Source organism: Acomys minous (genome assembly GCF_964271855.1).
Source record: "Acomys minous genome assembly, chromosome: 18".
NCBI classification, from domain to species: Eukaryota; Metazoa; Chordata; class Mammalia; order Rodentia; family Muridae; genus Acomys; species Acomys minous.
Genome location: NC_140501.1, coordinates 5240862 through 5267978, shown reverse-complemented (window position 1 = coordinate 5267978; position 27117 = coordinate 5240862). Strand labels below are relative to the sequence as shown.

The 27117-nt window shown below is 44.8% G+C and overlaps 1 protein-coding gene across 1 annotated transcript in view; it reads left to right on the top strand.

Annotated features, from left to right (window-relative positions):
- DNAJC3 (DnaJ heat shock protein family (Hsp40) member C3) overlaps positions 1–27117 on the top strand; it is a 40413-nt gene that overhangs the window by 10505 nt on the left and 2791 nt on the right. Inside the window, exons 2-10 of the mRNA XM_084767800.1 lie at positions 1925–2035; positions 3499–3623; positions 6275–6349; positions 10716–10868; positions 13134–13315; positions 13695–13814; positions 18235–18340; positions 18511–18631; positions 26917–27049. Coding sequence (XP_084623926.1) covers positions 1925–2035; positions 3499–3623; positions 6275–6349; positions 10716–10868; positions 13134–13315; positions 13695–13814; positions 18235–18340; positions 18511–18631; positions 26917–27049 — 1126 coding nt within the window. The remainder of the gene's footprint in view (positions 1–1924; positions 2036–3498; positions 3624–6274; positions 6350–10715; positions 10869–13133; positions 13316–13694; positions 13815–18234; positions 18341–18510; positions 18632–26916; positions 27050–27117) is intronic.

The window sequence follows — 27117 nt, the reverse complement described above, 5'->3', positions numbered from 1 at the left end:
CACCTACACTGAAAAGGATGAAGTCGGATGGGGTGGCATGGGCTTGTGATACCTACACTAGGGGTGCAGGCCATCCAGCCAAGCTTCCGGTTCAGTGAGAGCTAACCCTGTCTTAAAAATTAAGGTGGGGATAACGGAGGAAGGTACTTGATGTCAACCAAGTAACTAAAGATGTAAAAAGAACACTGAAGTATATTCTAGAATTGATAGCCTCAAACGGCTACCTTGGAAGAGATGCGCTCTCCTCAGCACTGGGGTTCAGATTTTATTTGTTGAGCTATTGTTCCAGCTCAGGTTTGCTAACAGTTAGATAATGAGACCAGAGTGGCCTATAGGAAGCAATCAATGCAGTGCAGTGTAGATTGCAGTGCAGCTCAACTTACATGCATGCATGTGTGGATAGCGCTGTGAGATGTGAAGTTAGGATATGAGTGTGTAATGTCCTTGTTGGGAGGTGGTTCCTGGCATGAGGCTACCTGTCACATTGCTGAGGGGCTGGGCATCTGGCTGGGGCGGAGCACCACACACACTCACTTTGCAGCAGAAGCTGGTGGGGTGGGGACAGAGTCACCAGCGAGCAGAACCAGGAGGCATCTGCATTGCTTTCTAGCTCTCTTGACTAACAGAACAAACATTGTCCTCACTGTAAAGGAGAAATGCCTGAACACTGCAGGATATAACGTCAGGGCAGCTGTTGGAGGAGGAATTCCGAGTATGGGGACAGTTCATAGATAGTCGGTCTTGTTCAGACTGTTCTGCTTCAGGTGAGTGGGCGCACCTGTCCAAAGCAGGCATGGGGGCCGTCTAGTCTGCGACTCCACAGTGCTCTCCTCTGTGGCTCTGTGTAGTCACCTAGGTCTTCCTGCCGTTTCTGAACACCATGGACTTAAGGCCTTTGCCTTAGCTGGTTCTACGTGGAAAGTCCTTGTTGATGTCTGAGTGACAGGCTTCTCACTACCTCCAAGATTTGCTCCGACATTGGCTCTTGAAGGGAGGCTGCCCTTGGACCATTTGTTTACCTCTGTAAGTGTTTCCTTACTGTTGGCATTCTCATTTCATCTGATTTATCCCACAGTAATTTGTACCTGATACACTATGTAATTTACTGTTTATTATGTCTCTCTCGCACCGGAATGTCTGGTATTGGGAGGACTCAAGGGGCAGGGCTCACTGTTCCCAAGTAACCAGAACAGTGCCTGCCTGGTGTGCTGTAGGTACTTGGTAAGCCGCTGAATACCCCAGTGCTGTCTGCTGTCCATTCGTCATGTGAGGCTCTAGCTCAGCAAAGCAGTTTCTAATGTGCCGTGTGTCTCTGCTCATATGTGTGCAGGTGTACCTGCATATGTGATTTGCGTGTATGTGTGCTCATATATGTATGTGGTTAATGGTGACCAGAAGTGAATGTCAGGTGCCTTTCTTAACCATGCTTCCGTTTTTATTTACTGAGGTTGGGCCTCATTGGATCCAGAGCCTTCAATTTGGTGTGCTAGCTAGCCAGCTTGCCCCGAGGATCCTGTTTCTGCCTTGGGTTGCCATGCCCTCCTGGCATTTTTGTGGTTGCTGCTGATCTATACTCTAGGCTCAGGCTTGCGTAGCAAGCATCTTGTCACCTGAGCCCAGCCTTAACAACATGGTGCTACCTCACCGTGCAGAGTAACGTCCCCCGTACTGCAGCCTATGTAGTCTTATTCTGTAGACTGCTCTTAGTCTGTGCATTGGTTAAACTGAACATAGGTATGCTCTAGGGGCTTTTATATGCTATCTGATGGAGCAGTGGGCTTTACTCTGTCATTGCTGGCTTCTGTGACTTTTCTCATTTCAGTAGATGACTGAGCCAGATAAAGATTATCTTTAATTTTTTTATTTATTAGAGTTGAATCCTGGTTCATGGAAAGTTAACTTATTATTCTGTTTTACTTTTTAGGTGCCGAATGTGGAGTAAATGCAGATGTGGAGAAACATCTTGAATTGGGAAAAAAATTACTTGCAGCTGGACAGCTGGCTGATGCTTTATCTCAGTTTCATGCTGCAGTAGGTTGGTGTCATGGCCCTAACTACTTGGTTGCTGTTTTCGGAGTTCTAGGTGGAACTTCCACTTTGGACAACACTTGAAGCAGGATTACATGTTAAATAAGCATTAAACATTTTCAGGATTCCTGGTAAATTAGACTAATAAGCACACACACATGAATGCATATGTATTTAGCATATGAGGTAACTGAGGGGTTGGAGGGAAGGCTCAATGGTTAGAACATGGATTACTCTTCCATAGGACCTCGGGTAATCCCAGCACCCGTGCCTGGGCTTAAACCACCTGTATCTCCAGCTCCAAGGCGTCTGATACACCTGCAGTCACATGTACATACCGCCACATAGACGCACATACACATGCATACACATGCGTACAGACACACGTGGCAAGCCACAGCGTGTCAGAGGATAGCCTTGGCTTGCATGTAGTTTAAGAAGGAGCCTTTTGTTCCCTGTTGTATACACTAGGCTAGCTGGTACACAGCCTTCCACCTCGCATAGGAGTTACACTGTGACAGGCTTTAAATGGGCTTTGGAGGTATGAGCTCAGGTCCTCATATATTTGTGGCAAGTGCTGTCCACTGAACTGTCCCACCTTGCCATAGCTGCTATTTTTAAAGAGGACCTGAAAGTCAGGTACCATGCGACTGAGTCTGTATCTGCAAGCAAGGTGGTTTTCACTTCTGTGTTGGAACATTGTCATTTGATGCTCAGAGCATAGGTAGAGAAAACTCAGTTTCAACTCTGTACTTACCCAGCACTATGCTCCTTGACTTCTCTACACAAATGTGTGGAGACTTCCTCCTGCTAACGCTCTCTTTGGATAGGATTTAGGTTCTGTAATTCAGTTAAATATTGACACTGTGTGGTTTTGAGAAAAACTGCTGCCCATGTTAGATGCCAGTGTGAAAACCCCTTCAGCGTCCCTGAGCCCCTTCTGAAGGTCAGTTAGTTTGCTAGAAGGGCTCTCAGAGCTTGGGGAAGCGTCTTCTCTGGGTTGGGACCGTGGACATTACAGAGGATACAGAGACTCATCCAGAGGGAGGGGTGCATAGGGCAAGGCAGAGGCGAGGGGCTTGGAGCAGTCCTGTTCTTTCTGGGCGTGCCACCCTTTAGGAACTGCCATGTGTTCCACTGACCCAAGCACAGTGACACTCAGCTGTATCCCAGGCTCTTGACTTAATGCCGTGTGTGTGTGTGTGTGTGTGTGTGTGTGTGTGTGTGTGTGTATGTATTTAGTTACTTACTTTTCAGAGAGAGTCCATGTAGCCTTGGCTTGACTTGAGTTTGCTATATAGATTAGGCTGTCTTAGAACTCAGCCTGCCTCCGCCTCTGAGTGCTGGGAATAAAATTGTGCACTACAGTGCCTGTTTACCATTCTTAATAAAATTATAAACTGTAGTTTCTCAGATTATTTTGTCAAAAGTAAGCTACAGAGAGCTAATGTTTATTATTTTAATTTTCAGATGGTGACCCTGATAACTATATTGCATACTACCGGAGAGCTACCGTCTTCTTAGCGATGGGAAAGTCCAAAGCAGCATTACCTGATTTAACAAAAGTGATTGAACTGAAGATGGATTTCACTGCAGTAAGTGTACCTAGACTTGCTCAGTGGGGACACAAGGGGACTTTCAGGAGATAAAATGTTTCCTGTACTAAGTACTGGCACCTTAGGCCTCACTAGAGGACATCGAGGCTGTGGGTGTGGAATGGCACACAAGAAGGATTCAGATTCTTACACTTACTCTTCATAGTGGCCCTGTACACACACACACAGACACACACACACACACACCTACCTACCTAGTTGGGAGGTGAAGGCAGGAGAGCCCCTTGAGCCCAGAGTCTTGAGGTCCGCTTGAGTTCTGTAGCCAGATTCTGTTCCAGTGAAACAGCAAGTGACAGCAAGACTCACTAAGTTCTTGGTGCTAACAGTATACACGGAGGCTGTGCGTGGTGGCACGTGCCTTCAGCCTTTAGCCCCAGCCCATGGGAGGCGGAGGCATGCGCATCTCTGTGAGTTTCAGGACGGCCAGCGCTATGTAGAGAGCCCTTGCCCCAACACCAAAAAATCTGTATGGAAGAGTAACAGAGGGTATAGGATGTACTAGGTGACTCTTTTTTGTTTTTTTAAACCTTATTTATTTATTTGCGTTTATGAGTGCTGTCTTCTTATACCCCTGCATGTCACAAGAGCGCATCAGATTCCCTTTATAGATGGTCACAAGCCACCATGTGGTTGCTGGGAATTGAACTCAGGACCTCTGGAAGAGTAGCCAGTATTCTTTACCTGCTGAGCTATCCCACCAGCCCTACTAGCCTGACAGTATTAGCTTTGTGGTTTAGAACGAGAAGTGTCTGAAGGGTGAAATGTAGGACATGATGTAAGAGAGGACTAAGCAGCTCAAGTAATAGGACTTCATCTGCCTGACCACGGTTTCATTTAAGAATGAGGTAAGAGGAACAAACAGTGCCCCATTTAAGGGTGCGTTCGGTGGATTCCAAGTGCTGTTAGTATGGTTCTCCCTGACATCAGAGGTTCAGGAGCTTACGGTCTGTTCTGAAGGCTGACAAGTCCTGGGTAGGGCTCTCGCAGTTGTATGAGGAGTACTTTGACTTTGGTGGGGCATTAGTTTTATCAGTGTGACGACGTAGCTAACAAAAATTCATTTCAACTCATGGTTTTAGAGATTTCAGGATTCAGTACTAGGCTCCGTGATCGTCTCTGTGATGATAGAGAGCACCGTGGCGGTAGGAGAATGTGGAGGAGGAAGTTTGCTCGCGTTATGGTAACAAGAAGCAGAGTTGAGTGAGCAGGAAGCAGAGAGGACTGTGCAGTAGGCAGGGTGAGATAGGGCTCCCAAGGGTGCTGCTTTGTGCCTTGCTGGCTTCAACTAGGCCCCACCAAAATGGCAGCACCAGCTGAGGACCACCTATTCCACATGTGAACTTGAGTGGAGTATGTCATTAATCAGATGTCCTCTGGATAATTTTATCACCGTTATTTATAAGTTGTTACATTCGCAAAAGGATCTGCACTGTGGCCATGAAATACATGTTTGATTTGAAGTAGTGCTATAGTTACTTTAAGTTAGAATTCCCAACTGCCGTATTTTTGTTGATTTTGTACTTGACACAGCGGAGTACACCTTGTACGGAGGCTAAGGCACCCATTGTCGTAGCACTGTGGTCAGCTGTTACTGAGCTGAAATGCCTTGCTCTCATTTCGGTGTGTGTTGATGTATTTCATAGAGGATCAGGGAAGTTTTATGTTCTGTGAGAGAAACACACAGATGGAAGTGGAGTGTCAGTGTGGTCTTCTCCATGCTTTTAGACGAGGTAGTCACCAGAGCAGGCATGTGTGAGGACCTAGGGGTATGTGTGTTAGAAGAGGAGGGATGGCAGAGGTCAGGAGAGATGCTGCCACTCTGTCTGTAGTAAGTACTTACCTCGAAGGGTTAATGAAAAGCAAGCCTATTTCTGGAGCTTTGATAGTCTGAACTTCGAGCGGAAAAGAGTTAGTATGACATCAGAAAGTGTTTTTTACAATTAGGATGCAGAGCCTGGAATGTAGCTTGAAGGTAGGCACCTTGTATATTCTTTATGGGTGCCTGTTTTTAATACCCAGCATAATTTTAACAATGTATATAATTCATGTCTCATCAAATTGACGTCTTGAGGTATCAGTGGCTCTTCGTATACGCTTAGGTTTCACAGTCACCACCATCTAGTTCCAGGACATTCTTGTCACTCTGAAGACAAATCTTGTATCTTAAACACACCGAAAGAATTCCCAAAATTAAACCTTGCACATGATTGCTTTGGGTTGAACAAAACATATTATATGTATATATGTATATATAATTTTTATTTATTTATAGGCATATGAGTGCTTTATCTGCATATACACCTGCATCCAGAAGAAGGTATCAGATGAATTATAGATGGTTGTGAGCTACCACTTGGTTGCTGGGAATTGAACTTGGGACCTCTGGAAGAGCAGACAGTGCTCTAACCAGTGAGCAATCTCTCCAGCCCCAAAACATATTTTTAAAGGAAACATACTTCAATAAAAATTATGCACATTCTGTATGTAGCTAAAAGAATTAGTCTCAGTGCTAAGTCAAACAAACATTAGCAAAATGAATATCAGTAACTTGACTATATTATTTATTCTTTATATTTAGAGAAAATTTAGAAGTCCACAGTGCTCAGGACAGTCTTTCTTTTTCCTCCTAGGCAAGATTACAGAGAGGTCACTTACTACTCAAACAAGGAAAACTTGATGAAGCAGAAGATGATTTTAAGAAAGTGGTAAGTACCTGACTCCAAGAAGAAACTGAGAGATACAGATTTTATCTTGCTTTGAAATAAGGTATTTAGTAGTAATTTTATAGCCAAAAAAGAAACACGCGTATAGGAATCATAGTTCTTAAGTTAATATTTAATGACTGGCATTACAGAATCATGCTAACAGTTAGAAGATAAGTTCACACAGTTGATATGTCACTCAGTTATAGACTCACGTACTTCAGCTTATCCGACGTGAGACTCTAAGGGCTTCTTGAACACTTCCCACTTGTGACTGTCACTCAATAGCTTGTCACATAACCCTTGGGCATTTGGGTATATAAAACAGGCATAGAAGCAAACACTGACCACGGGTCATGGAATTTACCGTAAATCAATTCTTTGGTGCCTGTATCATTTTACCCTTTATTGTCGAGGAAAGCAGATCGTATGCTAATGAGATATGTGCTGGTTTGTTTTCTTGAGCCTGAGAAGACGGTTCATGTGGATAAAGTGCTTGCTGTTTAAGTATGGGCACCTAGCTCCCCTGCGAGACTCTTACCAGCTGACTGACTTTGGGCACCTGTGTCTCAGTGCTGCTCTCAGGGCCTGCGGCCAGCTGGTCTACTTAACATGTAATCTCCAGTGCCATCCAATTTTTCTGTAACATGGCTTCCTTCCTTATGACGGAGTAATCTTTGAATCTGTTCGTCTGCTGCTGAGCATCTGTGCTGACCTGTGTCCTGTGAATAGTGTCACAGCAGACATGGGCGTGCAGGCATCTCTTGTCCTCCAAGTATATATACCCAGGTGGCATAGCTGGGTCATACGTGGTCTTTGCAAGACCTCCATACTGTTTTCCACAGTGGCTGTGCTCATTTGCCTTCTTAACAACAGCGTATAAGGAAAACCTGCATTTGATTGTGGTAAAAATTAGATGTCAATTGCATTTTAATTTTAAAATCAAGTAAGTTATTAAATAAACTCTCCATTAATAGTAGAATATATATGTGGGTTCCTTTCTCCGGGAGACTGGGCTGAGAATCTGGTCACAGAGTTTTCTTCAGCCTTCTGGAGGCTAGCTGAGGAAGGCTCCGTCCTGAGAACTGGTCAGGAAGAAGGCCCCTGGGCAGGGAGGGGCCGCAGGGCAGCCACTCAGCCCGGGTGAGACAATGGGCATCTGGGTCCCTTTTAGAGGGAGGAGGGAGCCTTTGGCTTGTGAAAGGCCAGATAACCGACTGCACTGGATTAAAGTAAAGACAGTCAAGAGCCAGAGAACTAGATTTTAGTTCACTAAGCTTAATAATAATAAAAAAAGATAAGGACGGGGGCTATGGAGGGAGAAGTGGGGAGTGCTCCCCAAACTTTCCAGTCTCTGGGTTTTTAAACCAAGGGTACCTGAATAGCAGGAGACACTCCCTGGGCTTGTCTCCAGGGCGCCTTTGATATGCTTTTCTTCAAAGAGCCAGCTTTTGACCCCCTTGTGTGGGTTAGGGTCTGCAGGGAACTAGATTTTTACCACATTTGGGTCTGCTAGGTTGTTATCAGCAGGGGGTCCGCTGCTCCGCCTGCAGACAAGGGCGCGCATATATATATATATATATATATATATATATATATATACACACACACACACACACACACATATATATATATGAATTGGAAGGAACTCAAACTTATGTAAGATGAATATGACATTGAGGCACCCAGGGCTAAGCTACTGTAGATCCCAAGTTATTTGTTCTTGGCTATTGTGAACAGTGCTTGCTGTACTGGACATTACAGTGTAGGTGACTTTACAGAGATAGTAGTTGTGTTTTGAACTGTTTTCAAAACCTACATACTGTTTCCCAAAATGGCTACAATAGTTTACATTTCTGCCAGTAGGGTTCTTTTTCTCTGTATACCAGACACCCCGCTTCCCACTGTATTAGCTGGGTTTTGTCTTTTGACTGTAACAAAGTACATGGTGGGTGGGGATGGGGGGTGGAGTGGGGGGTGACTTAATAAGAGTGGCTGGGTTTAGCTCAAGTCCGTGGTCACTGGCGCCTTGCTGCTGCCTCTGTCTGGGGCAGTCCATCTTGGGAGGGGAACCTATCCACCTCAGGGTCAGGGCACCTGCCCTCCTCAGGGTCAGGGCACCTGCCCTCCTCAGGGTCAGGGCACCTGCCCTCCTCAGGGTCAGGGCACCTGCCCTCCTCAGGGTCAGGGCACCTGCCCTCCTCAGGGTCAGGGCACCTGCCCTCCTCAGGGTCAGGGCACCTGTCCTCCTCAGGGTCAGGGCACGTGCCCGCCTCAGGGTCAGGGCACCTGCCCTCCTCAGGGTCAGGGCACCTGCCCTCCTCAGGGTCAGGGCACCTGTCCTCCTCAGGGTCAGGGCACCTGTCCTCCTCAGGGTCAGGGCACCTGTCTGTCTGCTGTCTCACAGCCCGTCCTGAAGTGTGCCTCCAAACACCTAAGCATCTCTGGGCCCTTTCCTCTTCAGATTTCCAGGACTTAGGCGGGCACAGTGGCGCACGCCTTCAATCCCAGCACTCGGGAAGCAGAGGCAGGTAGATTGCTGTGAGTTAGAGGCCAGCCTGTTCTACAAAGCAAGTCCAGGACAGCCAAGGCTACACAGAGAAACCCTATCTTGAAAATACTAGGAAAAAGGAAAAAAGGAAAAAGATTTCCAGTACTTTCCATGAGCATGAGGCTGAGGATTAATCAAATGCCCCTTTAAGGGATGGGCCTTTTTGTAGAGTGCATGAGTGATGCATGGGGACTCCAGGAATGCTGGTCGCTAAGCGGTGCCTCTTTGATGGAGGAAGGGAACACCTGTTTTCCGCCGGAAGCGGATGTTGTTCGTTACCTGCTCACTTTTGCTACCTCGAGAGCCCGACCCCTCCCAGATCACCCAGACTGTTCGCTTGAGGCTCTCCCTAGACCTTTAGCAGAAGTTTGTTTTTCAGTCAGTAGAACCCATCTTTAGGGAGATGCCACATATACTTTATAGCCTGCCTGCTCACCTCGACCAAACCAGACCCTAGGCTCTTGAGCTATAGGACTCAGTGTGGTCACGCCTCAAGCTTTGTTGTGCACATGGATTGGAATAACTGTTACCAAGAAACTTTTATCCAAACTTGTACTGTAGTTAAGTCTGTCTAAACTACCTGGCTTCAGAACCAGCACCAAGTCAGCCTGCAGTCGCTTCCCTGCAGGCATGGTGCTTGCTGGACCTCCCCCACCCCACCCTGTGGGAACATTCCAGGTCCCAGGCAGTGCAGTGGTGTCTAAATGACTGTACGGTGGTAGCGGTCTATGGCTTTGATTATTCTTTCCCTGAGGATAAGTGGTGTGGAGTGGGCTCTCTGTCCTTGCTTGCGATTTCTTCATTTTCAAGTCTTCTGCTTGTTTTTAGTTCTGTAAGTTGCTGCTATAACTTGGGGATTTACCCCTTGTCTGATAATACGGTCTATAACTCCTCCCCAGCACGTCACTTGCCTTTTTACTTTGTGTCTGTGTAACCTAAAGACTTAGGCTATGCACATAGACATGCGAACTCTATTAAGTTATAGCTTATTTCTACTTCAAGTGGGTCAAATTTAGGTACATTAGTTGCGGTAACTAACTTTAGTAGAAAATGTCCACATTTCCATGTTGGCTGATATGTAATTCAAGGGGAAATGAATTTGTACTTCGTTGTGTATTTAGTTGTTTCCAGTGCCCCAGATTGAACCTAGGACACAGATTTGGAGGCTTCTGTCATTGTGAAGTGATTATCACACAGCAGTCACAGAAGTGTTAGCTTAGCCTGAGGCCTGGGTTCAGTTCCCATGTGCACTTACAGCAGTGCCTGCCAGTACTTAGCCTTGGGAACTTGCCATTCCCAGATACACGTTACCCACTTCTCATGTTAAGGAAATACACACAGCATGTAGAAAAGCCATGAAGTCAGGATTTGGGTAACTAACTTGCTTTTTTAGACTTTATTAAAAAGTAACCATAAAATGGCTGATGATGGCTCAGTGGGTGATGCCACGCGTTGTCAACCCAGCTAAGTCAGGCAGTCCCTGGAGCCCGCATGCTGGAAGGGAAGCGTGGACTGCTGCTGTCTGCACTTGTACTGTGACCTGCAGGCCCCGCCACACAGCACACCTACATACATACGTACAGACTAACTAGTCGTAAAGGACGCTGTATGAAATAGTCACAACTTCCATCATGCTGCTAATGAATAACTCAAAGGGAGCAACTCTGTTTTCTCAGTTTACGGGGGAGAGATTTGGGCAAGGTGTGGCTGGCTCTTTTGTGCAGGTCTGTGCCATGACATTTGGAATGATCACCCTTTGTGTATATTACAGGTACTGGATTTAAGAGAGTAAAACCTTATTTTGTTGTTCTGCTGTAGCTCAAGTCTAATCCAAGTGCGAATGAAGAGAAGGAAGCCCAGGCTCAGCTTGTCAAGGCTGACGAGATGCAGCGCCTGCGCTCACAAGCGCTCGAAGCTTTCGAAAGTGCCGACTACACTGCCGCTATAACCTTCCTTGATAAGATTTTAGAGGTGAGTTTCCTAGGTGCTGTCGCTCATGAGTCTGGAGCTGCTTTTTAGAGTAAGGCGTGTGCTAGACACTTGACATGCTTATGTACTGCAAACCAATATAGGGTACAGACTCATTCTTTTTTTTAAAATTAATTTATTCATATTACATCTCAATGGTTATCCCATTCCTTATATCCTCCCATTCCTCCCTTCCTCCCATTTTCCCCTTACTCCCCTCCCCTATGACTGTGACTGAGGGGGATCTCCTCCCCCTGGATATGCTCATAGGGTATCAAGTCTCTTCTTGGTAGCCTGCTATCCTTCCTCTGAGTGCCACCAGGCCTCCCCATCTAGGGGACGACGTGTACAGAATCATTCTTGTACCTGAGGTTTTAGGAGGTGTTGGTATGCTGTAAAGTGAAAATTATATTTGTTGTTGTTTTTTGAGACAAGGTCTTTCTATGTAGATCAGGCTGGTCTTGAACTCACAGAGATCTGCCTACCTTTGCCTCCCAAGTGCTGGGATTGAAGAGTGCAACACCATGCCAGGCTGAGAATTACATATTTTTGCTCACTGCTTGCTATGCCCCCCCTTTTTTTTAATTTGGAGAATACTATGCTAGATAACTGGTAAAATATGAGCTACTTAGAGAGAAAGGAAAGGTGATATTTGGAAACAAAGAGAAGTGCTCACCATGAGAACCTTCTTGGAAGAGAGGACAGAGAAAGAGAAGCATCACGTTTAGGGTGCCCTTGCCTCAGAAGGATTTGATGGTGGATGATTTCAGAAGAAAGCTTACACGGTAATCAGTGTAATTACCATTTCACAGCACTTTGGCTTAATATTGGCAGTAAATGTGATATATGCAAAGTAGGCATTTATTTGATAATTAAGAAATCGTGTGTGTGTGCAAGTGATGATGACGATGATGTATATGTGTGGCTGTGTGTACTATGATGCACGTGTAGAGGCTGGAGATCAGTTCTGTGGCGTCCGTTCTTCTACCTTCATGTGGGTCCTATGGGTTATGCTCAAATCACTAGTCTTGTATGCGAACATCTGCACATACTAAAGAAAACATTTTGCCAGCCCGTATTTGATATTTTTATAGAGGAAATCATGTGATATAGCATAGAGGAATTCTTGCTTTACTAAATTTATTTTACTGATAGTTCATTAAGGAAATATAAAATTATAATTTTCACTTTCTCACTGCTAGGCTGTCCATTTGATACTGATTTTTAGTTTCTATACATATGAAAACTATATATATGAAAAGTTGACATTGTGTTAGCAGCTCTGAGGAAAGCCTAAGGAACAGGCCCTGCGTATGGCTGAGTTTGGGGTATCTGTTTGGAAGAAACTATTGTATTTATTGAGTGTCATGAGTTTCCATAAAACAGGAATGGCGAAGTCTTAACATCCATGTATTTTTTTCCCTTTTTAAAAATGAGAATTTTGGGGCTAACCATTGAGATGTAATATGAATAAATTAATAAAATTAAATTAAAAAAATTAAAAAATGAGAATTTAATATCAAGGAAGCAAGTATGTAACATTTTATAAAAAGTAATTTAGTAATCAATGCAGTGTAACTATTTAATATTTTGCTAATTGACAGCCTGGGTTTTAGGCTGGGAATGTAGTTTAGTTGGTAGAGCTTTTGCCCAGATTCACACAAAGCCCTGAGTTTGACACCTGGGCATGGTGCTCATAGGGTATTGGAGGTCAGCTTAGTAGTCATGATATCCTGCCTCAAAAACAAGAAAGAACTAAAAAACAAACAAACAAACAAACAAACAAACAATCCCCCAGATTTTTCTTAATTATAGAAATTTTAATTGTGAGTATACATGTTCTCTTTAAATGGCTGAATGTGAATAATCCTCTAATAGTAAATGTGATAGGGTTGTCATCTCCTCCTCCTCCCTGCCTCCTTCCTTCCTTTCTTTTTTAGGGTGCAGAGGAGAGGGTTTCATTGTGCATCAAGCTTGGCTGGAACCCAATGTGCAAATGCTGTTTTCTTTAGAGTTTAAAATTCTGTAAAAGGAGGAAGAAAGAAAGGAAAGGCCTTTTTGTTGCGCGTGTATTTTCTCTACCAGTTAGAATTTAAGACACACTGAAGAGATTATCACATTCTATTCGCCACACCTAAGAGTATCAGGTTTTTAAACACCATTTGTACAACAGTGGCTTTGTTTACTGCCATGTGGATGAGTGTGTGGGACGCGAGAGTCAGCGCGCACACCTATGTGTCTTAAAGTCCAGTTCTTTTGTTTCTCAAGGTTTGTGTTTGGGATGCAGAACTGCGTGAGCTGCGGGCTGAGTGCTTCATAAGGGAAGGAGAGCCTAGGAAAGCCATCAGTGACTTAAAGGCCGCCTCGAAGCTGAAGAGTGACAACACGGAGGCATTCTTCAGAATCAGCACACTCTACTACCAACTGGGAGACCACGAGCTGTCCCTCAGGTCAGTCCCTGTGATGGCTGCACCTAGTCTCCATCGGGTGTTAGCAGGAGTGGTAAGGATTGTAACATGCCTAACCCACTCAGGTTGTCTAGGTTGGCCCTAAGGTGTAAAATCAGGCCTAGAGCTTATCTTCATGAAATAGTATTATTAACGTAGGTGAGAATGCTGTTTTACTTAGTGAAACTAGAGTGTTTAATGTATAACTTCATGCCACTTGAATTACTGTGTCTGAGGCAATGCGCATAGCAAATTATGAAGTCAACATGTTTTTATGTTTCAAACAAAAATACTTCAGTGATGATTTCTCTACTTAATACAGAGAAGTATTCAAGGATTATTTTGACTTGGATTATTTCTTTTTTTTAAATTATGTGAGCAGTGAAGTTCGCGAGTGTCTGAAACTTGACCAGGACCACAAAAGGTGTTTTGCACACTATAAGCAAGTGAAGAAACTTAATAAGCTGATCGAGTCAGCTGAAGAGCTGATCAGAGACGGCAGGTAAGCGCCTTTCCCTACTGGCTGCTGAGGGTGCCGCTGGCGCTGAGCCTCGCAGCAGCACCAGGGTCATGTGCAGCGCTGAATCGCACAAAACAAGTAATAGTAACTGCATAGCATCCTTACTAACAAACTGACCTCCACAATGTGTAAAGTCTTTGGTCTAATCCACTGTTTTTACATCTGATAAGAATCAGATGTCTATGTGGGATTGGGAACTAGGGGTGTACACAGGTAGAAGCAAGGAAACTACTATGCAGAGAGAGAAAAATTCAGAAGAAAGTAAAATTCTAAAATTCTTAATTTTATAAAAGCCATAAATATGAAGAAGAAAAAAAGAAAAATTAAACACCAGATTAACAAAAATCAGTAATAAAAATTAAAAAGAAAATTTAATAGCCCAATGTAAAGATTCTAGATATAGGGCCGGGTGTGGTGGCGCACGCCTCTAATCCCAGCAGAGGCAGGTGGATCACTGTGAGTTCAAGGCCAGCCTGATCTACAAAGTGAGTCCAGGATAGCCAAGAGTTCAAGGCCGCCTGATCTACAAAGCGAGTCCAGGATAGCCAAGGCTACACAGAGAAACCCTGTCTTGAAAAACCAAAAAAGGGGCTGGAGAGATGGCTCAGAGGTTAAGAGCACTGGCTGTTCTTCCAAAAGGTCCTGAGTTCAATTCTCAGCAACCACATGGTGGCTCATAACCATCTGTAATGAGATCTAGTATGTAGGCACATGCAGGTAGAATACTGTATAACAAATAAATAAATATTTAAAAAAGAAAAACAAAAACAAACAAAGATCATAGATATTTAAAATGATCAGTGATATTATCTGTTTTTAAATTAGATAGTGGTATTATCATTTTTTTAAAAAGCCAAATGAACTGGGCATTGTGGGCACATGGGAGGCAGAGACTGGTGCCTCTCTGTGAGTTTGGGGCTCGCTAAGACTGCATAGCAAGTTCCAGGCCTGCCAAGGCTACAAATACATAGTAAGAGCTTATCTCAAAAAAGCAAAGCAAACAAATGAAATAAAAACATGTAAATGTGAAGACTTGTATTAGGAATCTTAGGCGTGCTGCTGCAGTTTTAGGGAACGCCTTGTAGGTGTGGCAGAGGACAACCATACACTGTCCATTAGGAGAGCGGGGCCTAAGAGCTGTATGCCAGGGTAGGCTTCATAGTCACACCAGCTCTCCACACGCTGTCCATCAGGGGAGCGGGCCCTAAGAGCCGTATGCCAGGGTAGACTTCATAGTCACACCAGCTCTCCACACGCTGTCCATCAGGAGAGCGGGGCCTAAGAGCTGTATGCCAGGGTAGACTTCATAGTCACACCAGCTCTCCAGAAAAGCTGCTGGGCGTTCACAGAACAAGAGTAGCTTGCTTAAAGCATTAGAGAACAAGGTACAGAAAAATTAAAAGTCAAGATAGAAGAAGGAAGAGGAGGGGAAGAAGAGGGGAACGAGGAAGAAGAAAAAAAATCCAGAGTCCAACGTTTTCAGATGTGTCTCTAAAGCCAGCAGCAAACCCAGCAAGAGGTGGTTGTGGGTCCAATAGCTTAGTGCTGTCTAGTGCCTGGAGCACGTGCAGGCTGGGACTTAAAGGACTGCATGCTAGGAGTAAGGGAGAGAAGGTGGAGAAGGCACAGGCCAGCCTTAGCCTAAAAACAAACACAAACATGCTTCCAATCAGCCTAGTCCTTGCCTAGTTTAGAGTCATCCTAGATGGCTATGCTCTGACAGTGGGTGAAAGGCAGTGTCTGGAGCAAGATACAGTTCCTAAGTCCTGAATCGTCTTAAGTATCTCTACATAAGGTTCAGCTCTCATTTAAAAAATAACTGGGCCTATATGACAGCAAAATTATATGCCTTTTTAAAAAGATCAACGTCAGACAATACAAAGAGGTCCATATACAGGAATCCAGAAAATAGAACAGATTTTAAACTTAAACGATGCTTAGCATATTAAAAATAAAAAAAAAAAAAACAAGAATTTCTTGGCAGATTATAGAAGACAAAAAAGAAAACCAAAAACAACAACAACAAAACAGATCAAGGAAATTATAAACACAACAAAGCCTTTTAATCTATGAACTCAATGAATGGTTTAGAAGGATACAGGGTACATAAAGAAATAAAGGCCGAGACCGGGGAGATGCTGAGCAGGTGAAGTCCTTGCTGTGACGGCAGGGGGACCTGAGTTTGGATTCTTAGCACTTATATAAAAAGCTGCACGGAGACACGTTCCAGCAATCCCAAGGATGGAGAACCAGGAGGCTCCCGGATCTTCTGAGCCACGGTCCAGCCTAAAGGGCAAGATCCAGGTTCAGTGAGAGACCCTGTCTCAAAGAATAAGGTGGATGTGTGCGTGTACACACACACACACACACGCACGCACGCACGCACGCACGCACGCACGCACGCACACACACACGCACACACACACGCATGCAAACACACACACACACACACACACACACACACACACACACACACACACACACATACACACACACACACACACATGCACTTGCACTGCACATTAGCCAGGTGGGGTTGTAGTGCCTGTAATCCAGTACTTGGGAGGCTGAGGCAGGAGGATCTTGAGTTTGAAGTCAACCTGGACAGTTTATCAAGACTGAGTCAAAAAGACAAACAACAAAAATTTTAGAAAGGGAGAGTATATAAAGAGACAACAAGCAGAAGCGACATTTGAAGGGGGAAAAAAGGCTGAAAAACTTGTGAAGTTCATGAAAGGCACCCCAGTCGGACTCCCTCTCGGAATAATACAAAGAAGAATGTGTGGAGGCCTAAAATAGTTGACTGCTGAAAACAAACAAACAATGATTCAACAATTATAAAAATAGTGAAACCAGGCAGCAGGGGGTGAGGAGAGAAATTCTTAGGCAAGAATAAGACAGTGACCGGCTGGGCAGTGGTGGCGCACGCCTTTAATCCCAGCACTCAGGAGGCAGAGGCACACTAACAGCTGTGTGCTATCTCAGGCTTTTCTCATTTTGTGTATCAGGCACTGAGCTATCTTCTGAGAGTACAGAAATGTGACTACAGTTTTCATTCTTAAAAGTTTACGTAGGAGGCTAATACAAAGTTCTGGCATGGAGAGTTGGTAGCAGAGTGCTAGAGCGGAACTTAACGGGGGAAGCAGAGCCCTTAATCGGGTCTATAGCAGGGAAGACCAGGAGCAAAACAAAAAAACCAAAAACCAAAAACCAAAAAACCCAAGAACAACAACAAAAAACCCCCAAACCCTGGAGAGGCGAGAGGTGATTTAAGGGTATTTAAAGTCTCATCTTAAGTTTCGTGGAGCAGTGGGTTGTGTCTGTGAGTATTGGAGTGTGGGGGTTGATAGGCTGGGGCTGTGGCACCGCTTAGTAGAAGGAAGCCGCTGACGTCCCCACTGCTGATCCCTTTGTGGCTGCCCTGAGACTGCCTCCCGCGGTTTACCCCAGTGTCTTGCAAACTGTAGTCTTGGAATACTGTAGTGCAGTACCATAGTCAAGATATTGATGAATTCTGTTGCCATGTAAGCACCTCTTAGGTGTCCTTTTCTTTTGTACAGCCATAACTACTTCCAGAAGCCCTGGCCTTCCTTAGATCTTAGCAACCATGAATATATTCTTTGTTTCTGTAGTTCTGTCATTTCCAGAGTATTAAAGAAATGGCAACAAAAATGTAAACTTTTGAGATGAACCTTTATTCTCCCTTAGCATTACTCTGTGGATGTTTATCCAGCTTCTTGTATCAATATTTCCTTTCTACTTGTGGGTTGACATTTTCCACAGCATTAATATACACTGCAGTTTGTTTAGCCTTTCATTCACTGAAGCTTACCCACTGAAAAGTGCTGCTTTCATGTGGAATTCTTTTTAGCTGGAGCTACAGCTCACTGGTAGAGTGAGTGTTTGGCTTATACAAGGGCCTAGGCTTGAACCTAGTGCTGTTGTTCCTTGTCCGTGTGTGTGTGTGTGTATGTGTGTGTGTGTGTGTGTGTGTGTGTGTGTGTGTGTGTGTGTGTGTGTGTGTGTGTGTAACTTCTACTGGGGAGATATGATCAAGTGACAGAACATTTGGGTTAGTTTAGTGACACAGTGAGTTTATTGGGCTTACAGGAGCATGGACAACCCTACACCAGCTCCACTGCTGAAGTTTCACCTCAGTATGGATGTTGAGTTCCTCAGAGCTAGAGCCCCTTCATTTGACTTTGAAATCCCTCTGTGCTTTAAGGATGCCTGTGTCTGGTTGAACAGGCACGCTGGATTAAGGTTAGAGGAATTATATTTGAAGGCAGGTGTTGTGCTCGCTCCATTGTACTTATTAAGCAATAACTCGGTGAAAAGTGAAAGTGGGATCTACAGCTTTGGAAAGAGTTTCAGTGTTATTCACTGGCTGCTTATTTCATAGATACACAGATGCAACCAGCAAATATGAATCTGTCATGAAAACAGAGCCCAGCGTTGGAGAGTATACAGTCCGCTCAAAAGAAAGGATCTGCCACTGCTTCTCTAAGGTAACACTTCAGCCGTGGTGTCCTTAAAGTGCACTCTGGTTCACGATGCTTATTTTTCCTCATTCTTTTGGTACCCAGGATTGAACTCAGGAACTTGAGCACGATAGGCAAGCCCTGTGTCACTGAGGTGCACCGTAGCCCATGCCCTCTTGTCTTACGTTTACTTGTAGGACGAGAAGCCTGTGGAAGCCATTAGAGTGTGTTCTGAGGTGTTACAGTTGGAACCTGACAATGTGAACGCTCTGAAGGACCGCGCGGAGGCCTACCTGATGGAAGAGATGTACGACGCAGGTAAGCGCTCACGGGGCTTTACGCTGCGCAAAGCCAACACGCTCAGCTGCCTTTTATTTTGAACAGATACATCTGCAAATGGCTAAGAATTTGAAAAATTGGTAATTATTCTTTCTTAGTGGTCATAACAGGTGCATCCGAGGAAAGAGTACTTTCAATGGAATATGAAAGTAAAAATTATAGCTTTCTTGTAGTCAGTTCAGTTATGAAAGACAAATGGGCGAAAGAAAAATTTGTTGTAGATTTCCTGTCATCCAGAAGTAATCCTTGTTCCTTTAGTTTTCCAGATGTGCCTATGGATATGTATATGACTATTTTAAGCATATAAATGCATAGTATGTATAAAGTGTGCAGATATATTTGTCTAACAATGATCCTGTGATCCTAGTAACATTAGGATAATTGCTTAGTGTACTTCAAATCGACTTAGGAGCTTCCTACTAGATGTTATGAGCATCTGGGAAAGGCAGTGCTGGAGCACACATGATAGTATGTTAATTGAAAGATGGAACTCCTTACATGTATTGTCTTTTACCCCATTTTTTAATAGTACTTTATGAACATTTAAGTAGGGATGTTTGCTAATTTTTAAATTGATTTTACGATTTCACATGGATTTTAATCAGAATTATTCCCTATCCTCTCCACCCTCTGGAACCCTTCTCAGCACATCTCCCTCCTTCTGTCACTTTATTTTTATTTGTTAATAGCATAGAGACTTTAAGGTTGCTTATGTGAGCGTGTGCATGTGCATGGGTGTGTGGCTATAGAGCTGAGAAAACGACAGCCATTAGCTGTTGGTGGCTCCTCAGCTGTGAGCGACCCTCATCCGGCTGCAGTGTTGACTGCTTGCCTTGCGGAGCTAGCGTACCATGCTGCTGTTGAGTTGTGAGGGTTTGTTGTGTCCAGGAGACAGCAGCCTCCGGTTCCCACGATCTCTCCTCCGTCTTACATAGTGTTCCTTAGGCCTTGGCGGTGGGTGATGATAGACCTCCAGTTTTAAGGCTGAGCACTGTAAAATCACTTATTTTCAATTTCAGTTACTTATAATTCTACATTAACTGCTTACCACTGTAAGAAGAAGCATCTCCAAGCAAGGCCAATCTGTGGGTCTAAACAAGTACTTAGAAAGGTGCTCAACAACACGCTTATTTAGCAAATCCATCCTTTGTATGCTGTCTTGGAGGAGACCATTTGTTTGCTTATGGGTCACCTTAGGTTCTCTGCTGGCGCCCACAGCTTCCCTGGTTATGGGCTGTTGGCCAGGTGTACAGTGCTAGGCATTAGTTCTCTCTTGTGAAGCCAGTCGGAGTGGTTGTTTACCCCCACAGACTTCATGCCACTGTCGTACCAGTGAGCACTGCTTGTCTGACTGGTCAGCATTGTAACACGCAGAGTCCTGTGCGGGGTAAGACCCTGGTAACTGTTGCTCCCAGTGGCTTTCACCTTCAGACACTATGAACGCCCATGGAGAGGAAGTTTCCAGCTCAGTTCCGATTTGATTTCGCTCTGTCCTGCAACAGAAGGATTTGGGGTCTGTGGGAGTCACAATCCATAGTGCAGTGGGTGGCCAGGCTGTGGGAGTGGGTCATAATCCATAGTCCAGTGGGTGGCCAGGCCGTGGGAGTGGGTCATAATCCATAGTCCAGTGGGTGGCCAGGCTGTGGGAGTGGGTCACAATCCATAGTGCAGTGGGTGGCCAGGCTGTGGGAGTGGGTCACAATCCATAGTGCAGTGGGTGGCCAGGCTGTGGGAGTGGGTCACAATCCATAGTGCAGTGGGTGGCCAGGCTGTGGGAGTGGGTCACAATCCATATAGTGCAGTGGGTGGCCAGGCCGTGGGAGTGGGTCATAATCCATAGTGCAGTGGGTGGCCAGGCCGTGGCAATAGCTTTCATTGTCCTGGAGTCTCTAGGGCCTCTTTAACCAACGACCTAGAGGCGGCTGCATTTGTATACATGTGCAAAGGCTACTGGGTACTGGGAAGCCTTCTTAACGTGGCAGTGCTCTGTGCGTCACTGTGTCCACACAGTGTGCAGCCCCTGTGATGGCTCCCTCTTCCTGTACAGTCCTGCTTGTGTGGGTTTTGAGCCCCTCTGTATCCAGGAAGTCATGTGCTGCCGGCCCTGTTCTCCCCTTCCCTTTGCTATCAAAAGGGGTGGCTCTTGTGTTCTTCAGGGGCAGGCAGTATGTAGTGGACGCCGTAGTGGATAGAGATGGATAGGTATATTTTGCTGCTCTTACCTATGCCTGCCCCAGATGAGCTTTATTTCTACTATGTCTGCTGCAGATTTTATGGTTCTTACAATGCAACAGGCCACACGCATGGAAAGGACTCCCATCTGGGAGGACTCGTGCACCCCTTCATGGCTCACCTCTGCGGGACATCTGGGAGCCTTGGTAGAAGGTCTCTACGGTTCCTCACATCGAGGGCAGGCTTATAGAAGTAGAGGGGGAGCTGGGAGTACCCACTAGAACAACGGTTCTTAGCCTGTGGGTCATGACCCCTTTGGTGGTGTCAAACAATCCTTTCACAGGGGTCATATATCAGAAATCCTGTACATGAGATATTTACGTTATGGTTCATAAAAGTAGCAAAATTTTGACTTAGCAGTGAAAATAATTTTATAGTTGGGGTCATCACAACACGGGAACAGTAGTAAGGGAGCAGCATTGGGAAGGCTGAGAGCCTCTGCACTAGAAGGCCTCTCAGGTCGTGGGGCCGTGCTTCCGCTCTCGCTGTACTCTGAGAGGAGGAGACGATTGGTGTGGAGAGTTACTTGCCAGCTGTGTCTTTTAGTTCTTCCCACTGGGATCCCAGGGTGGCGTTGAGTAGTAAGCCTGTCATTGGGAGGAGCGCCTTACTTCCTGCCACAGTGAGCAGCGCTTTTCTGGTCAGGAGCCCTTTAGTACCATTAGCTCTGATGGGATGGTCTGTGTTTCTCTCAGTGTGTCAGGCTGTTGTAGCTGTCACAGATGTCTTGTGCCCTGCTCTGGCTTTCTTCTTGGTCTCAGCAGCCTAATGGGCCCTTCCACATGCATGTGTTCATTCTTAGTGGTTAATGGGCCCCTGTGAGGTGGATGCTGTAGCCAGTTCCTCCATGAACAGCTGAGTTTGTCTTTTACTGACTGTTCTGATACTTGCCTTACAATTATTCCAGCTTGCCAAACAGAAAATTCTAGGCTAAACTAATGGCTTCCAAGTCTGCCAGGACCTTCCAGTGTGTGTTTCCACTGTTCTCTCTACTTCGGGTTACTTTTGTCATGAATCTGCTTGTTTTCTCTTTTTTAGACATTGTCAAAATTTCTACTATCCTCTTGAATTCTGTGACTGTCATTTTTAATTTTTGTCACTGTTGGAAAGAGGGCAAACAAACTGTCTCTCTTGATTAGTTCCTTAGCACCATTCCCTCAGAATGTGGAGGGCGGAGAGGGATGCACGGCTCAGGGGACAGCAGCTGCCTCGCCTGCACAGAGCCGCGCTTCAGTCCCAGGCGCCACATCATACGTACAAGAAAATTTGGTTTGGAAGACATTTTGTTTTGATTAGGTTAGAAAATGATTGCTAATACTATATCTAGCACCATAATATTTCTGTCTTTTATTTTTCATGGCTGCTCACTCAAGGCTGTGAGGTAGACATGAATTATGTATTGTTTACTACTTTAAAGATTACCTCCCGTAGTATGGAATGTGAGGAAATAAAATGAAAATTACTTAGCTACTGTATGTTTGTGTGAAGTATTTTAGGTTCTCATTAGTTCCTGCGTGTAGTTGTATGAGTATAGGAAACAACCAGTAATTCTTTTTTAAACACATTTTTATTGAAAAATAAAATAATTCATATTACATCTCATTTGCTATCCCATCCCATGCATCCTCCCATTCCTCCCTCCCTCCCACTTTCACCCCATTCCCCTTCCCTATGACTGTGACTGAGGGGGGCCTCCTCCCCCTGAATATGATGCTAGGGTATCAAGTCTCTTCTTGGTAGTCCGCTATCCTTCCTCCGAGTGCCATTGGGCCTCCCCAACAAGGAGACATGGCCAAAGATGGGGTACCAGGGACCGTGTGAAAGTCAGTCCCCAGTCTCCACTTAACTGTGGAGAATGTCCTGTCCCTTGGCTAGATCTGGGTAGGGGTTTGATGATGACTGCACATATTGTCCTTGGTTGGTGCCTTAGATTGAGCAGAACCCCTGGGCCCAGATCCACCCATCATAGTGTTCTTCTTGTAGGTTTCTAGGACCCTCTGGACCCATCTATTTCCCTATCTCCTATATTTTTCTCACCTAGAGTCTCAATAGGATGTCCTCCCCATTGTCCTGCTTATCTGGTAAGTGAAGACTTTGATGGGACCTGCCCCTTGTGCTAGTGTCCAGTTATAAGTGAGTATAAACCGTTTGACTCTCTCTGCTTCTTGGTTAGCTCACTCATTATGATCATTTCTAGTTCAATCCATTTGTCCACACATTTTTGGAAATTCCTTGTTTTAATAGCTAAATAGTATTCCATAGTGTAAATGTATCAGAGTTTCTTTATCCATTCTTCTACTGAGGGACACTTAGGCTGTTTCCATGTTCTGGCTATTATAAATAAGGCTGCTATGAACATGGTTGAGCAAATGTCCTTGTTGTGTGCTGGAGCATCTTCTGGGTATATTCCAAGGAGTAGAATAGCTGGGTCTTGAGGAAGCCTTATTCGCAGCTTTTTGAGGTAGCACCAGACAGATTTCCAAAGTGGCTGCACTAGTCTGCATTCCCACCAGCAATGAAGGAGTGTTCCTCTCTCTCCACATCTTGCCAGCATGTGGTGTCGCTTGAATTTTTTATCTTAGCCATTCTGATGGGTGTAAGATGGATTCTCAGAGTTGTTTCAATTTGCATTTCCCTGATGACTAAAGACGTTGAGCATTTCTTTAAGTATGTCTCAGCCATTTGATAATCCTCTGTTGAGAATTCTCTGTTTAGTTCTGAGTCCCATTTCTCAATTGGGTTATTTGGTTTGGTGGTGTTTAATTTCTTGAGCTCGTTATCTATTTTGGATATTAAACTTTTCTCAGATGTAGTGTTGGTGAAGATCTTTTCCCAGTCTGTAGGCTGTCACTTTGTTCTGTTGACAGTGTCTCCTGCCTTACAGAAGCTTCTCAGCCTCATGAGGTCCCATTTATTAATTGTTGACCTTAAGGCCTGGGCTGTTGGTGTTCTGTTCAGGAAGTTGTCTCCTGTGTCAATGTGTTCCAGGCTCTTCCCCACTTTCTCTTCTAACTGATTTAGTGTCTCTGGTTTTATGTTGAGGTCTTTAATCCACTTGGACCTGAGTTTTGTGAATGGTGACAAGTATGGGTCCAATTGCATTTTTCTAATGTAGAAATCCAGTTAGACCAGCACCATTTGTTGAAGATGCTGTCCTTTTTCCATTGAATGGATTTGGCTTCTTTGCCAAAAATCAGGTGACTATATGTGTGTGGATTCATTTCTGTGTCTTCAATTCGATTCCATTGATCAACCCAGCCTATTGCTGTGCCAGTACCATGCTGTTTTAATTACTATTGCACTATAGTACAGCTTGAGATCAGGTATGGAGATTCCTCCTGAGGATCTTTTATTGTATAAGATTGTCTTAGCTATTCTGGGTTTTTTATCTTTCCATATAAAGTTGAGAATTGACCTTTCAATGTCTTTAAAAAATTGTGTAGGTATTTTGATAGGGATTGCACTGAATCTGTAGATTGCTTTTAGTAAGATGGCCATTTTTACTGTGTTAATTCTCCCGATCCACGAACAAGGGAGATCCCTCCATCTTCTCAAGTCACCTTCAATCTCTTTCTTCAGGGACTTAAAGTTTTTTCAAACAAGTCCTTCACCTGCTTGGTTAGAGTTACTCCTAGATATTTTAAATTGCTTGTGGCTAACGTGAAGGGTGTAGGTTTCCTAATTTCTTCCTCTAACAACCAGTAATTCTACACGTTTTACACTGAGAAAAATATGCACAGTGTAACTTAATAAATAGGTATGACTTAAAAGACTTGGCAGCTGGGGATGGTGAGATGGCTCCGTGGGAAACAGTGTCTGCTCCTGGACCTGAGGACCTGAGTTCAAGTGGAGCTGCTGTGGGGGATGGGGCTGCTGTGGGGGATGGGGCTGCTGTGGGGGAGGGGGCTGCTGTGGGGGAGGGGGCTGCTGTGGGGGAGGGGGCTGCTGTGGGGGAGGGGGCTGCTGTGGGGGAGGGGGCTGCTGTGGGGGAGGGGGCTGCTGTGGGGGAGGGGGCTGCTGTGGGGGAGGGGGCTGCTGTGGGGGAGGGGGCTGCTGTGGGGGAGGGGGCTGCTGTGGGGATGCAGCTCACTCTGCAGGTTGTTCTCTACCTACCCATGTGCTTCACCGTTGCGGTTCCACCAGCTCGCAATTTAAAATGGAATAAAAAATTTTAAATTTAAGAATGAAAATGTGAGCTGGGTGGTGGTGGTGCACGCCTTTAATCCCAGCATACTCACACTTGGGAGGCAGGGGCAGAGGCAGAAGGATCTCTCTGAGTTCAAGGACAGCTTAGTCTGTGTAGAGATCCAGCACAGCCAAGGCTACATAGAAACTCTGTCTGGAAAAAACAAAACAGGGTGTAAATATGGTTTAAATCGGGAGTTTGTGGAGTAGCAGATTTGTGTGTCTTGAAACACTTCTCTCTCATATTCCTTTAAAGTGTTTCCTTCCAAGGCTGGGTTAGTAAGTGCTATGGATATTAGCTATAAATTTAAACCCAACCCCACTAGTATTTGTGATAGTTTTGTGAACTAAGTTGGGAGGAAATTTCCTGTATGCTGAATCACAATTGTAGTGTATCATAGTAAAACCATGAGGGTATGGGTTAGCCTGTCTGTTGACAGTATTGGCTCAGTGTAGAGCAGGAAGCTCACGTTTGTTAAGCTTGCCACTCTCACTGTTTCATACACTCCTTACACAACCGTTGCCAAGATAATGCTATCCAAAGATACTTTTCTATAATATTGTTTTCCTAAACAATAAAGTTTTGTCTCAGCATTCCACTAGTTTGTCTATTTAGGAAATGTGTGTCAAGCCTCCCCTGACTAAGCCCAGACTTTAGAACATGCTGGATTAATGCATGCAGGTGCACTCGGGGAGGGAGAGGTACCCCACTCGGAGAAAAGTGCCAAGTCCAACTAAATTCTGGAGGAGACACACTCTTAGTTCTGTAACTGGGCCTCATCAGAGACGCAGCACCCAGGCCGTCATGAGGGCAAGTTTCTAGTCTCTATCCAGTCATACCTGGATTCTAGACTCCCAGGCCTCACGAGCCTGTCGCCATGGAATACTGGAATATTCCAGAGAGCCAGCGTCCCAAGCTCAGCCATGAGTAATCGTCATCAGCTGGACGTTTAAAGGATGGATCTCAGCCCTGCTCCATTTGATTGTTTTTGTTTATTAGATACCCAAATACAGCCCGGCGTGGTGGCGCACACCTGTAATCCCAGCGCTGGGGATGCAGAGGCAGGCGGATCTCTATAAGTTCAAGGCTAGCCTAGTCTACAAAGGGAGTCCAGGACAGCCAGGACTATACAGAGAAGCCCTGTCTCAAAAACAAACAAACAAACAAACAAACAAAAAGTAAGATAAAAGATACCCAAGTACTCTGAAGTGAGGCTGTATTGTAGCTCTCCCCAGACCTGTGATGCTAGCTCTTCCTGTCTGTGTTTTTTTTTTTTTTTTTTTTTTTTTTGGTTTTTCGAGACAGAGTCTCTCTGTGTAGCTTTGGCTGTCCTGGACTCACTTTGTAGACCAGGCTGGCCTCGAACTCACAGCGATCCGCCTGCCTCTGCCTCCCGAGTGCTGGAATTAAAGGCGTGAGCCACCACGCCCGGCTCCTGTCTGTGGTTTTGATCGACACTGCCGTCATGTTGGCAGTACTGAGCCGGCGGTTCTTCCAACTCCTTTTGTACCTTTCAGTTTTTCCAAACTATCGATCATATATGCTAATGCTGAATTTATTTTCTGGTGTCTTACTTTCTTTGCTATGTACTAATCATTTAAGTCTTAGTGGTGATATGATTTCTCTATAGTATTAAAATACTTTGAAGGAGGTGTGGGAGAGGATGTAAGTGTAGACAGTGAGAATTAAGTTTGAACAAAATTATGAAAATGGTACCACTTAGGCTCTTAGAAGCAACAGTGAGAGAAGGGGCTGGTGATGAGGACTCAGTACCACGTTGGTAAAATCCATAAAGGCATTGAACCATAACCCTCCTAACAGCATTTTCCTAAACATATTTTGACAGCCATTCAGGATTATGAAGCTGCTCAGGAACACAACGAAAATGATCAGCAGATTCGGGAAGGTTTAGAAAAAGCCCAGCGGCTACTGAAACAGTCACAGAAACGAGATTATTATAAAATCTTGGGAGTAAAAAGGTGAATTATTGAAGTTTGCATGCTGTATTTAATCAACTACTTTAAAGCTAATGTATCTCATCTTGTCT